This window comes from Scardinius erythrophthalmus (genome assembly GCF_964197995.2).
Source record: "Scardinius erythrophthalmus genome assembly, chromosome: 22".
NCBI classification, from domain to species: Eukaryota; Metazoa; Chordata; class Actinopteri; order Cypriniformes; family Leuciscidae; genus Scardinius; species Scardinius erythrophthalmus.
Window position 1 is genome coordinate 25,088,620 of NC_138242.1, and position 14,043 is coordinate 25,102,662.

Here is a 14,043-nt window from a genome sequence, read left to right on the forward strand (position 1 = left end):
TTTTCAAAATATTGATCTGTTTGTTTGAACATCCTAACCTGCCCGACAACAGCAACACTGGTTCAGCCAATGCGGTGCGTTTTGGGGCGGGGCTGTCGATTTTGTCTCCGGGCGGAGTTTTTGGGAAACCTGTTTAAAAACAGTCAAATTCAGTCTAATGATGCAGAAATTCCACACTTAAGCTTTAATATGCAGCTATATGGGTGGGATTTTGCTTCATCATGGTTAGGACACATGGTTTTAGGGGCCGTTCACATAAAACATGCTTTGGCAGTCCACTGCGCTGCTTTTCCATTGCGCATTAGATGGTTGCGGTTGCATCTAACAGCTTTTGCAGTGTCTCACACATGATATGGTGTTATAAAAACATCACTGAAGGTAAAAATTTTAAAGCTTGTTTTTTTTCCCATTGCATCTGCCGTTTTTAAAGGCAAAAAAAGTAATTCTGTGTGTATTGCCCCTTACAATGCAAATGATTTTGATGTATACACACATGCTACATAAGAACGTTATGATTTATACATTTACCTACACACCTTTACCAACTAGACTGCGCATTTCCTGCATCCTTCACCTTTCTTGTCATCTAAGTCTCTTTTTTGTCAAAGTCAAATTTCCAAACAAATTTCCTTTACAATCATTGCTTGATTACACTTGAGGCATTGCTTTATAAAAGGTGCAGAGGAATTTGACAAACTGTATTTGAAAATCGCTTGTGAATAGAAAATGATGCTATTTAATCAAACACTCAAGTCCTCTTAGACTCGAATAGGTGCATCAAGAGTCTGATTGTAATAGACTTCTCAGCTTCTCCTAACCAGAGGGTAAGTGAGACTTAAGGAGTGGATGGACTAGTTCCGCTCCAGCAGTGGCAGTTATACGCTGGTTCATCCACGAGCAGCTTCATATGGTGCAGCAACAGGGAGAAGCTCAACTCCACACGCTGTTGTCTTACATTGCTAGATCTTTAGCAGCTAAAGTAAAATGATCTTACAGTGTGAGTCCTAAAAACTCGCTTTAACATATTCTGATACAGTCCTGCACCATCCGATAAAGGGTGCATCAATATAGTACACTATAAGATAGCGAATGTTTAATCTGTACCATTACACACTCGAGAGAGCTGTGTTGATAGACTAGATAAAGTCGATCCTGACATGGATCCTTAGAGTATTGACTAGAATGAAAATGAGACTGTGAAGGAAAGAAGTACAGTTTGTTTATGTTGTATACTAAGGGCTGTTTAGCCAACAAATACTGAAATGTCTTTCTGAAAATTTCCAGGAAACAAAAAAAAAACTTCCAGAAAACTTAAATTAGACATACTATAACCATACGTTCATCCTTCACAGCCTTTTTTTCGTTCACGCCACAATTAACTGTTCTCTCTGATGGAAGTATGTATACACAGTATTAAAGTTGTGCTCCATTTGGAATTGAATTTAGAAAGATTTTAAATTTAATTTCTGAATTTGAATAGAATAAAGTAAGAATTGCATGAATTTTAAATCAAAATTCTTAAGTTTAATCAACTAAGAAAAGTTTGTTGGGACAAACCTTGAATGTTGGCTTGACAGCATTGTTTGAAAGTAATGCCTTATTTGCTGAATTTCTTTGAATTGCAATTTAGTAAATTCATCTTCCTGTTATTCTAAGTAAAATTCCAATTCCTTGGCGCATGGCTAACTCAATTCAAATTCAAACTTATGAATTGAAAGGATGCCCATCCAGAATTTTTGCTCAACCTTGTGCTTTATATGTAAATAATGCTCTCCCTGACACAGAGACAAAGAGCACTAAATCTACACCAGTGACTTTAATGGACATCTGAGGGGGAAAAGACATTAGGAAAAGCTGGTGTCTCAGTATCTTCCTGTGAATGAGAAATCAACCCTCCCAGTGGAACACACTCGGGACTTGTGGTATATCACTAGATGAGATTCTCTCTGGGGCGGAAGTTACAGAAGACGGATCGGATTTCTTTGGTTGTTGGGGCATCCAAAAATCTACAGCTCACAAGGTGCCGGTAATCTACCATGCAAGAAAGATAACATTGGAGGGGCGGCGAGGAGGGAAAAGTGATACACCTGAGCCGTGAATTACATAGTCCGTTGTGTTCAGAGTCTTTTCAAAGCCCCGCTGGCCTGCATGCCTATCATGCCAGCCTGAATGAACTTCTGTTCCCAGCTGCCACCTGTCCGTTTCATCTGCAGACGCACATACACACCTGGCTGGGCTGGACACAACTGGCGGGTCGCCCGCGTTCTCCACCAGAACAAAGCCAAGTCCAGCTCTCTCAACACAATCTATTTACAGACGTACACACACACTTACACTACATGTACACAGACTTTACACATACACAATACCCTCGAAAATGGAATTTACCTTCAGAATTGCTCTTTTAACGTATTTTGCACCAATCAAACCAAAACAAAAAAATAAAAAGGAAACCCAACAGAAGTATAACTTCCAGTCTTTACATTCAAGAAGGGGTGATTTGGGTCAGACCACTCCGCGAACCATGCTGGGTGAGATTACATCATCATATCCGCTTCAGTTTGGTTGTTGGCATGTTCTTTGTGCTCACCAAACAGTAAGACACGGAGCAAATCAAAGAGGAACTTTTTAATGAGGAATACTCAACATCTGTTGGTTTGACGGGAGATCTCAAGAGGTCCATCCAATGGAGTGAGAGACAGAAATAAACAAAAACATAAAAAAAAACACCTCGAATCAACAAAGTAGAGGTGGGTGGCCAAGTTCAAAATGCCATCATGCAACAAAGTAGCTGAAAGAGTCCCTTTCTCCACACATGCAAAAAGTGGAGAAGTTATTTACATTCACGCCGGCAAACTTTCTTATTTTCCTCTCTTTTTTTTTTATTCATGCTACAAAATGCCAAAAAACCTGATATCAAAATGTCAAAAAAGCACAATCTTAAGTTGAAAAATCTCTTTGTACTTGTTCCATACATAAGAAACAAACTTTAAAGATAAAACGTCCGTATGAAGTACGTGAGCATGTGTTTGTGTGTGCACGTGTTTTGTGTGTCAATCTCTGTGTGAGCGCAACTGTACATGGCAGTGACGAGCATCATAGTTAAAGTGTGGGAGCGTTCCTGCGAGTCCTCATTCTGTATTCTTTTTCTTTGTGTTTTCTTCACTCCAGAGAGGGTGAAAGAGCGTGAGCGCCGTAGCTCCCGTGGCTGGAGGGGCATCGGATCAGCGGCGGCCTTTGAAGGGCACTGGTGCCGGGCTTAGCGGGGCAGTGTGGCGCTGAGAGATGCTTTGATAAGCTGAAGAGGAGAGACAGGCAGAGAAAGTGAGATGGATAGGCGGAGAGACCCGCAGGGCTGTCACTTCTGAGCGAAAAAGGCAATGGTCACTCCTGCCAAGCCCAGCGCCGCCAATCCAAGCACTTTCGTTAGGTACGACAATGGATGGAACATAGAGTCTCTCTGCTGACCGTACAACTCCACAAAGGCATCCTGAAAGGAAAAGAAAGCAGAACATTAGGAACAGACATAGGGCTGAAATGATTATAAACATGCTAATTTAAAAGTCACAGTCTCCATTGCGCCACTGCAAAAGGGAAAATGCAAAAAACATGGACAAAAAATGCCAACAGCTAGACTGAGTGTAAAGATTGGAAACACTTGACTCTGGAATATTTGACTCTGGTTGGTCAATTGCAGCATTTCGCAGTCCAATATTTTTGTGGAATGACCTCTAAACTGTATTTTCACTGTATTAATAACTATGATAATTAAAAAAGAGCATTCATCTGAAATAGGTTTTTTTTTGTAACAATGTAAAACAATGTATCAACCTAATGCATCCTGAATAAAAGTAAAATAAAAAAATAAGTACATCTTATTGACAAATATATGCCAACAGTAAGATATAAAATATTGAAAACAAAATATAGCCTACACATAAAACCTAGATGTTTTATGCATGTGTATATATTTAAATAAAATTACTGGGTAATCATTGGATTATCAGTTAGCAAATTAATCATTAGTTCCAGCCCTAATTCTGGCAAAAGACAACAAATCTAAAGCACACAACATAATGTCACACATTCAGTGTCTGATAGAAGGTCTGTAATGTGTAACGTGTCTAATTGCCATGTATAGGGAAATGATGTGTTTTCGCAGGGGGGTTTGAAACGAGCGCAACCCTCCTCTTTAACAGACACTCCACATCTGTGTAGCCAAATTCCTCCGGGACACCGTCCAGCCCGGAGAGAGAAACCCGTTGAAAGATAGAGAGAAAGAGGGGGCAGGCACAAAGAAGACAGCTCAAATCCATAACATTGAGCCCGGCTCCCTGTGAGCCCACTCACAGACGAAGAGGAGGAGGAAATAGGGAAATAAAGGAAGAAGAGCGTATAAGACAGGGTCTCTGTGCCAGGGCTTCCACTGTCTCATCACTCCTACGCACAACTGCGTTTCCTTCTCCAGCCAGACTCGCTGCAGACTAACTAAAGCGTCTTTCACGCATTTGGAGAGCTGAAATCCTACACTCAAACATAAATACTTATCTGCATTTGGCACAAGGAAATGACAGAGTTCATCCCCCTCCTGTTCATAAGGAAATAATTAGGTTCTTTCCCCCAGAGCAGGCGGTGTAAATGAATAGTGTACAGACAAAATGAGGGACAGCCCCTTTTCGAAATAAACTTCCAGGAGAATTCAGAGCCGTAGGTCATGAATGCGACAAAACATTGCTGATGCAATCGAATGATACCATTGATTTCTCTCGATCTTCAGGCTGTTGGCGAAGCTGTGTGAGCTATTGGCCCCCTGCGTAAACAAGAAGGTGTTTGTGAACGTGTGAATGTGTGTTTGCATTTACGTGTACAGGTGTGAGTGTGTCTCAGTTGGTGTTTTTGGCTTTAATCACAAGACCCCCAGCAGCATCCACCCATGCACTCCTGTTTGAAACCCTCTGCGTGTGTTTGTGAGGAATGTGAGCAAGAAAATGTGTGCTAAAATTACGTCTGGGAACAGAGTTTACCAGACAGTCCACAGTTAATAACAAAAATAACTAAAACAATGATCGTGTTTACTGCACTACTGTTCACTGAATCTAACAAATCCTACTGAAACATACTGTGTGGTCGCTTATGAACCAGTTTGTTTTAGTGAATCAAATGTAGTCTGATTCCCAAACAGTTGTCTCTCATAAGATGGTCATGTTAGTGAATTACCTATAGCTTGTCCTGTGTTGTCTGTTTCCCAAATGAATGTCTCTTAGCCAGTTATTTTTAGTTAATCAAATTTTGTTACATATCTGGTCCATTGAAGTCTGAAATTATTTGGCAACAGACTGCTGAGTGCAATCAATACAATAAGAATTGCATGCCTATTTCCAAATATTTCTTCTCCAAAAATCGTTAATATAACTGTTAAGAATCCGGAATCGCTAAGAGGAATCGGATCCAGAATCGTAAAAATTCCTTTTGATTTCCATTCTCAGCTGAAACATGACTCATTCTTGATCTCCAGATCCCCTTGCAGCGCACTCAATAAGTAAAGCTGTGGTTTTATTGTGGCTGACAGCGGTGCATGATCATCCTGCAGGCGCTGCTTGGGTCCGGGCTGGCCCAGCGAGGGGGCCGCCCTATGCCCAACTGTTTGAATTACATTATTCTGTGTTTCACGGGCAAGAGAACTGCAGTTGAAAAGAGAGTGAGAAAGCAGCGCAACACAGCCTATTGTGAATTACCAGCACATTCTGAGACACAGAGCATTTGAATCCAGAAACATCGGATAAAACTAACCGTGACTTGACAGGTATACAGGGATAGAGAAAGACATGGTGAGCAGCTTTCTCTCAGGCATTTAAAATTAAAATATGCTGATGCAACACAAAGCACTAACTATGTAAAAGTCCATTAATTTGAGTTATGAAACAAAACGTCTTAAATTTGTCCAATTTAATTTTCCCCCAGTTGTTTTTAAATTACAAGTGATGTTTTGTTTCTAAATGAATCTGTGTTTTTAAAAGAATCGGTTGAAATAATAATTCAATGACTCTCTCTCAAAATTGGTTGTAAATGTTTTAATGACTCACCCATAGAGACGCCCACTTGTTGCCACCTACTGGCATAAGATGTAGGCTAACCTACAGAAAGAGTCACTGAAAAATTCCCCAAACTAATGCAGACTGACAGCATGTCTGCAACCCATAAACAGTCAATCAAATTCGAGGACCACAATTAAAGGGATGATTCGGAGTAAAATCAACCTAGGGTCCTTTGCACCACGACCTTGAGCCAAACACCTCCCAGAAGCCTTTTTTCCCTTGGTCGAACATTATTAAAGTTAGAGCTTATTTAGAGATATCAGCTGAATGGCTTAGTGCAGGCGCTAATGGATCCAAGGTATATCTCGTAAATTACCCCACTAATAATGCCCAGAATGGTAGCAAACTTCTACAGTAGTACAAATAGGTTCTGTACTCATAAAACGAGGCATTGGAAAGTTTGTAAGTACATCAGGAGTTTATTTAAATAACACTTGCCTGATGGCTTATACTACCGCTAACCCGGACGTCGAGGTCACTTCAGTGATTTGGGAAAAGCACGTAAAAGTCCTGGCAGGAAGCAAAGCATAAGGATGTAGTGTTACGACGCCCAGTTCCAGGAATGCACTAATATTTTGTTGGCAGTACCAGTTAACACTAAGTTGTCAACACTTCGGAAAAAATAATAATTCATTGCTACACATCCATCCATATATATATATATATATATATATATATGAAGAGTTCAGATGCAAAAGCCTCTAAGTGCCATCTGAAATTGTCATTTAAGTGAAATTACTGAACTTAAATATACAAGCCTGATAAAAATGGTCATTCTAGAATAAAATTTCAGATGGCACTTAGAGGCTTTTGCATCTGAACTCATCATATATATATGTACATGTCATGTTTTAGTTTAAATTTCCAATAACACTAGTACTTCACCTTATTTAATGTATGAGGCTGATGATCCGGGAGTAAGGGAGAGACAGAGAGATATTAGGGAAAATGAAGAGAAGGAAAAGGGAAGTGAGGGTACCGTTCAAGAGAAAGCCTTTAATTATTTTGCACGGCCCCAGCCTAAGGATTTAGACCAATAAATGTAATTTAGGGAAAAAATAGGGTTGTCCGTGTTTCTAAATTTTATTTGGTTGCATAGGATGGCCTGGATGGATGTAGGATTTCCCGGCCTGAAATTGTGTCTCAGTCCGGCCCTGTGTATATATATATTCAGAAAAGATGGTAAAGTATAATATGACAAAAAATATTACTATTTTAAATAAATGCTGTACTTTTGATCTTTCTATTTATGAAATAATCCTCAAAAAAATTAAACTCGGTTACCACTAAAATATTAAGAAGAAATGTTAACAATAAAAAAATGTTACTTGAGCACCAAATCAACGTATTAAAATTATTTCTAATGATTTATATGAATTCTAATGATTCATATAAAAATATATAAAAACAGAAACAAGTTATACTATTTGTAAAAATGTAATAACATTTCACAATGTTACTGTTTTCATGTATTTTAGCAGACTTGAGCATAGGAGACTTTTCATAAATATTAAAGGAGAATTCCGGTCAATTTTAACATTGAGCTCATTTTTTTGTAAATTTGGAGTGCTGTCAATACAGAGAACAACGCCAAAAATCGGTGTTGCCTACACCGAGTTATTCTATTTTTAAAATTTGCACCCTGTTGACTTCAATGGGGCAAGTATTAAACCTGCTTTTAGGCTCTTAACATCCTTGATGTGTCATTACAAGTGCACAGAAAATGTGAGTGATTCCTTCAGAGTGAACACGAGTGAATCTGACTGCAGTAGATGTGAAAGATATGTATAAAAATGATGTTATTTAAGCCAGCGCAAATACCTGTGTTTACATCCTGTTTTCGGTTGAAGTCCAAAGTAGTCGATTGCCGAGTTCACGCGCATAGGTTTAGTTACCTATGATCACGCGCGTGAACTCGATAATCGATTACTGTGGACTTCAACCGAAAACAGGATGTAAACACAGGTATTTGCGCTGGCTTAAATAACATCATTTTTATACATATTATCTTTCACATCTACTGCAGTCAGATTCACCCGTGATCACTCTGAAGGAATCACTCACATGGCTGGGCACTTGTAATGACACATCAAGGATGTTAAGAGGCTAAAAGCAGGTTTAAAACTTGCCCCATTGAACTCAACAGGGTGCAAATTTTAAAAATAGAATAACTCGGTGTAGGCAACACCGATTTTTTGTCGTTGTTCTCTGTATTGACAGCACTCCAAATGTACAAAAAATGAGCTCAATGTTAAAATTGACCGGAGTTCTCCTTTAAATAATATTACCAACCCCAAACTTTTAAACAGTAGTGTGTGTGTGTGTGTGTGTGTGTGTGTGTGTGTGTAACCAAACAATACAATGTGCAGAGACATGAGGAGGAGAAAAAGGTGGAATCAAACTTGGGTTTAGACCAAGCAATCAAACCTGATGCCATGATACAGAACTGCAGGTGTGCACATCCTCTAACAACAAGCAATCTGAGCAAATCACAAATCACATTCCAAAAATGATCAATCTGCTATGATCTATTGGCTGGTGGAGAAGTGACTTTTTTCTTTTTTTCTTGCTTCACTGATGTCACGGTTTATTCCCCTTTTGTAGCGAGTATATTTATATTTTCATAAGTATATTTAACCATGACACAAAACCAGGCTCAACATTTGTTTGCACCACTAACAATGGCTGCCAGCCTTATTATCAGGAGGAAAACTCCTCACTATCTCTTAAGACATTTCCGCTGCTCGCGTTCTCTCTCTCTCTCTCTCTTTCTCTGTATTTATCTATCCATCTTATACGCCTCTCTCACTTTTTTTCTGTTTCTGGCTGTCTGTCTGTGCAGGCTATAAGAGCACCTGGCACAGAGCAACGATGAGAGGAAAGGAGGGAGGGAGGGAGGAATGGAGGTGACAGATATGACTAAAAGAGGGCTATAACAATAGCACAAAATGAGCACACAATATATCCTAATAGGAGCCACAGGAATTAGTGCCAGTGGAGATGTCAAACCCGGGCAGCCTGCTCAGGATGAGATGTCATCTTGGGGCATGTCTGACTGCTGCCGATGTGATGAGGGCATAAACGAGAGCCCTGGCTGCCCCATCAGCGGCCGAGGTGACAGGACCAGGCTGGGAGGTGTTGACGGCCACGTGTACACATCCCTGTTTGCTCTCGTTTTTTCTCCCGCATTGGTAAACATCCTCATTAGGGGAGCTTCCGCCCTGTGTTTGAACAGACTCTTTCTGTTTGCCTAAGGCCTTTGTTAATGGCCTCCAAAAAGCAGCCCCTTATATACACAGGTACTGGCAGGCGCGAGCAGATGCAAGGTGATTATCGCTGTTGTATTCTAACTCGGTAATCATACGATCAAAGTGCAGCAAATGCACAAACGATATCCAACGGCTCACAGCTACAAACGGCTGTGAAATGAAGTTTTTTCTCTGAGTCTGCCTCTTCCTCCATCTCTATTTCTGTCCTTCCTGTGGAGTGTCGGTCAGACGCAACAGTGTCTTGGCACTCTGTTTAAACCAAAGCACCTTTGTGGCCCCTGATGCCCACGGAAAGGCACTAAGCATTGGGTGCCAACGGTCTAACAGAACCCTGCAGGACTTCCTGTGGTGGAGGAGGTTTGGAGTAGTGTGTCGCAATTGTAGGATGGAAAGAAAGTCCGTTAATGAGATAAAATTCAAATATGAAAAACATGGACCAGGAGGTCTGGCAGGAATCGACAGTGCGAGCGCTTCACTCGGATTTGCCACTAAAAAGATGTGTGCAAACTGTAAAGATGTGTATGACTACGAACTGTAAAATGTATTTAGGAGCATGTGTGCGTACAAAAAAAGTCAATGCGGGTCATCATTTTTTAATGAAATTTAAGGTAATAAAAAGTCTTAAATATCTTAAAATGGTATAACAAACATTAGAATTGGCATTTTAAGATGTCTTAAATTTAGGGATGTGAAAACATTAAATAGCCATTATTAAACTTCGAAAGTCTGTGATTAAAATTAAATAAATATGAGTGCTACATGTTTCAAAGGAGCAACGCAGCACGTGCATTTTAGCAGTCCACTCATATTCCTTTAGTAAGGAAAAACACATTATTTGATACATTTTCATTGCGCCCTTAAAGTTAAAGTTTTAATGTGTTACTTGGGGAGAAAAAGTAGGTGTTAAGAAGACTTCCTAGCTGAATGCATGAATGGAGGTTTGCAGACGGGCAGCATTTACGGCCTTGTAAGGCAATCACCAGTTGCTCAGGACTAAGTTCCGCGTCAAGTGCGCCAGTTTCATCACATCCTCAGATTGAGCATGAGTCCAAGAGATGAGCTAATGCAGAAACAGCTGACCCTCTTCACCTTAAAGAAGGAAGAGATAGTTACATTACTTCTCCTTTTAAGAAAGCATGCGTGCATATAGAGTTATTCCGCCAAGTGTCTTATCGCTAAGGAACTTTGCCATGACTTCTGTGATCACAATAAACTTCCGATCTCATGAATTTTCAAATGGAGCTTCTTCATTCAGCAAAGCACGATGCTTCCTTCCTCATTCCTACTTCATTCAGTGACACAAGTGTCTGCGGCTGTCGTGCTGGTAATGCCATAAACCACAGTACAAATGAGATCATTAGAGGGATCCCTCCAGCAACTTTCCATGATGGACAGCAGAATGACAACTGCAATTAAACATATCTGCTTTTTATTCAAGACATAATTCATAAAGAGTATGTCTATTATTGTGTACTGTATATAGTTCAGTTTAAAACCAAATCATATAGTTAAGTAATACAACTTTTGTGGATTAAACTGTAAATATTTAAGTAGCAGATATTAAACTTTAGCAGGGGTCAAATTGGAGTTTTGTGGCTTTTAGGTTTGACAAAAATATATATTTTCTTTTCTATACACAACAATTTGACAGTAGGATTTATTGCCACTTTTGAAAGACATAACTTATGCTCACCAAGGCAACATCTATTTGGTCAAAACTACAGCAAAAACAGTCATGTTTATAATAGCTGTCATTTCTTCCTGTTATGGCAAAGCTGATTTTTCAGCAGCGAGGAATATTTTTGCCTTTTTCGCTCACACATACACGCACACACACAGGAAACACAACAGGGATTCGTTTAATTTAAATGCATATTAAACACGCACAGCGGAACTGACCCGTGAATGTGAATCAGCCATGTTTGTCAGACTTTTCAATCAGAACACCACCGACTTAATAAATCATCAGACTAGAAAAACAAATCCTGCATAACTAGAGGGAAGAACCTGCCGTCTGCCACAGATCGTGAACAGACCCACACATTTTTATGTTCATTATAAATGAGACCGTGGTTATGATCAACAGCAACGCCCAAAGAGCATCTCATCCCTCACGAACAAAGCGTGGCTGTTTCGTGTTCAATAGTATAACAGGATCAAGAAGTCATAAGCGGATGAAATTGCAGAGCTTAGCAGTAAGAGAAGGAAACATTTTCACCACAAAACCTAGTTGAGACACAGATAAGATGCTGATGGGACTCTCTGCCAGCTCAGTTCCTTATTAGACATGGCGGTCAGTGCTGAAATGGCATCTAACCCTGACCAAAGCCCAGATGCCAGTGTGGCCATCCTCCAGTGCTCAGCAAATGAAAACCATCAGGTCTGAGAAATGGTGCTAATGTGGAACCAAAGAGGAAGATTGCACCTTGACCTTGTAATCTGATGCATCCGGAAAAAAGGTAAAGCTCTCCATTAAACTGGCACTGCACTGAAAGAGACAAGGCTATGTCTCCAGGCTCTGGGCCTCCTATATTTAACAGCATTATTCATGCCCCCCTCTTTCATGAATCTTTCTCCCTCTCTCTCTCGTTTACACATTCTCTCTCTACCAGACATTTGCTATCAAATTATTTTATATACAGTGCCTGGAGCAGGTTTCATCATTCACTTTTTAAATCTTATCTGGTTAAATCTATTGCCACCAAAAAGAGAATATTGATTTTTGGTAGAACAATGGCATAGTAAACAGCCAGACAAAGTAGGGTATAAAAATCCCTGATACTGATATATAATAATAAATACACCTGATAAATGTAAGTATTGTAAATATAAAATGTAGACAACTATGGTGATTTTAAAGAAAATGTGTTGCAATAACTGTACAACGTAACGTGCTCAGGATTAGTTCACCCAAAACTGAAAATTATGTCATTATTTACACACTCTCATGTCAAACCCGTTTAACTTAACTTTAATTCTTCTGTGGAACACAAATGAAGACCTGAACTGGTACCTCCTTTTAGAATTAACAAAGACAGACTGAGCTCAGACTCAAACTGAGAATGAATCAAATTTTTCAAATGATTCAAATGAGTCATTGAAAAGATTAGACTCAAAAAATTCTTTGAACAATTGGATATCACTCTTCCTCTCATGAATGTGCCAATGAAATTTGACCTGTAATTTGGTACAGAAATTTGGTCTGTAACTAAAACAGCTATAACAGACTTTGAGGAAATTGGAATATATCTCAAAAAACATATGGACCACTTGTATGTGTTTAGAAGCTTTTATTGTAAATGAAAATAGTGTACAAATGTTAAAAATCCACATTTGTCTTCCACAGAAGTCACCGACTGAACTATCTCTTCACTCAAACACATGCACATCTGTTATTCACTTCACAGATATTCTGGTTAGTTGCTGTTCATAAATACATTTGCCAGCAGCAGTAAAAGTGCTGCCTTTATTGATTTATAGATCTACTTTTTGCATTCGTTGGGGGGGGGGGGGGGGGGTTGGGGAATGGGTTGCTAGTTCCTCCCAGCATAGATGCTTTCCAAATGTTGATGAAAACCTGTTCCGTTGCGACAAAACACAAGTGAATACGCTCTATCCGTTTCAAACTGCTTATCCAGGACAAAACATTTCCTCTTTTTTCCCAGTACTCTTCAGGGCCAGCGGGGGGTTTATGAAGAGTGAGGTACGCTGGGATTCAGATTACAGGCCCCATGGCTTCCACATCAAAGTGAAGCCTCTGGTCTACACAAACGTAAGCTAGTGGTTCTGCGTTCCCTAATTCACTGTCTGATTCTGTCTGTGTGATGTGGCACCCTGAGGACTCGACCGCTGAATAGGACCACAAGGGCCCCTGCAGTCACTGCTAGTCCAGCCCAGCTGTGTCGAGTGGTGATACTTACCTACTCTCTGTTCGCCTAATGACTGCATATTACTTTCTAAAAACAGCCCTATCGTAACTAATTAGATAGAATCCATGTCTCTTTTTAGCTCAGGTTGGATGGAAAATTGGGGGGCCCTGTTCTGTTTTAGTGGTACAGTATTGTACTTAATGTAATATCATACATTAGGCAAGGCAAAGCAAGTTTATTTATATAGCACATTTCAAACACTATGGCAAGTGCTATACAGAAAGCAATTAAAATGATCACAAAATAAAAGGAAAAATTTATATTTATGCATTTGGTAGACGCTTTTATCCAATTCAAGGTACATACTTTTACACTCTTATCAGTTTTTGCTTTCCCTGGGAATCGAACCCATGACCTTGGCGTTGCAAGCGCCAACACCCTACTGTTTGAGCTACAGGAAAGCTTTACAGTTAATTAAAAATTAAATTAAATTAAAACAGTTATAAAAGAAATTAAAAGAGATATATGATACAGTTATAAAATGAATTAAAAGAGTAAAAAGATGATACATATATAAACATAGAAAAACATATTTGGTTAAATATGGTGTATCATATTTTTCACAACTCCCACTTTTACTGTGAGATTTTCCCATGGTGATTACACTGTCTGTGGTGTTCTTTTGACGCGCCTAAAAAATCTATTGGACGTCTCCAATAGACCAATAAATCGGACAGGAGGAGCTCTAGGACTGACTCACAGGGTAACCTCGGGTTCACAGCCCCATCTGTCCGCACCCCAAAAACCCAT

At 39.6% G+C, this 14,043-nt stretch overlaps 1 protein-coding gene across 1 annotated transcript in view; it reads right to left on the reverse strand.

Annotated features, from left to right (window-relative positions):
* Positions 1–1,738: 1,738 nt before the first annotated feature.
* Positions 1,739–14,043, reverse strand: part of bcl2a (BCL2 apoptosis regulator a) — a 45,785-nt gene continuing 33,480 nt past the window's right edge. The window contains exon 2 of the mRNA XM_081352851.1: positions 1,739–3,490. Within this exon, the coding sequence (XP_081208977.1) occupies positions 3,359–3,490 (132 nt within the window). The 3' untranslated portion in view covers positions 1,739–3,358. The remainder of the gene's footprint in view (positions 3,491–14,043) is intronic.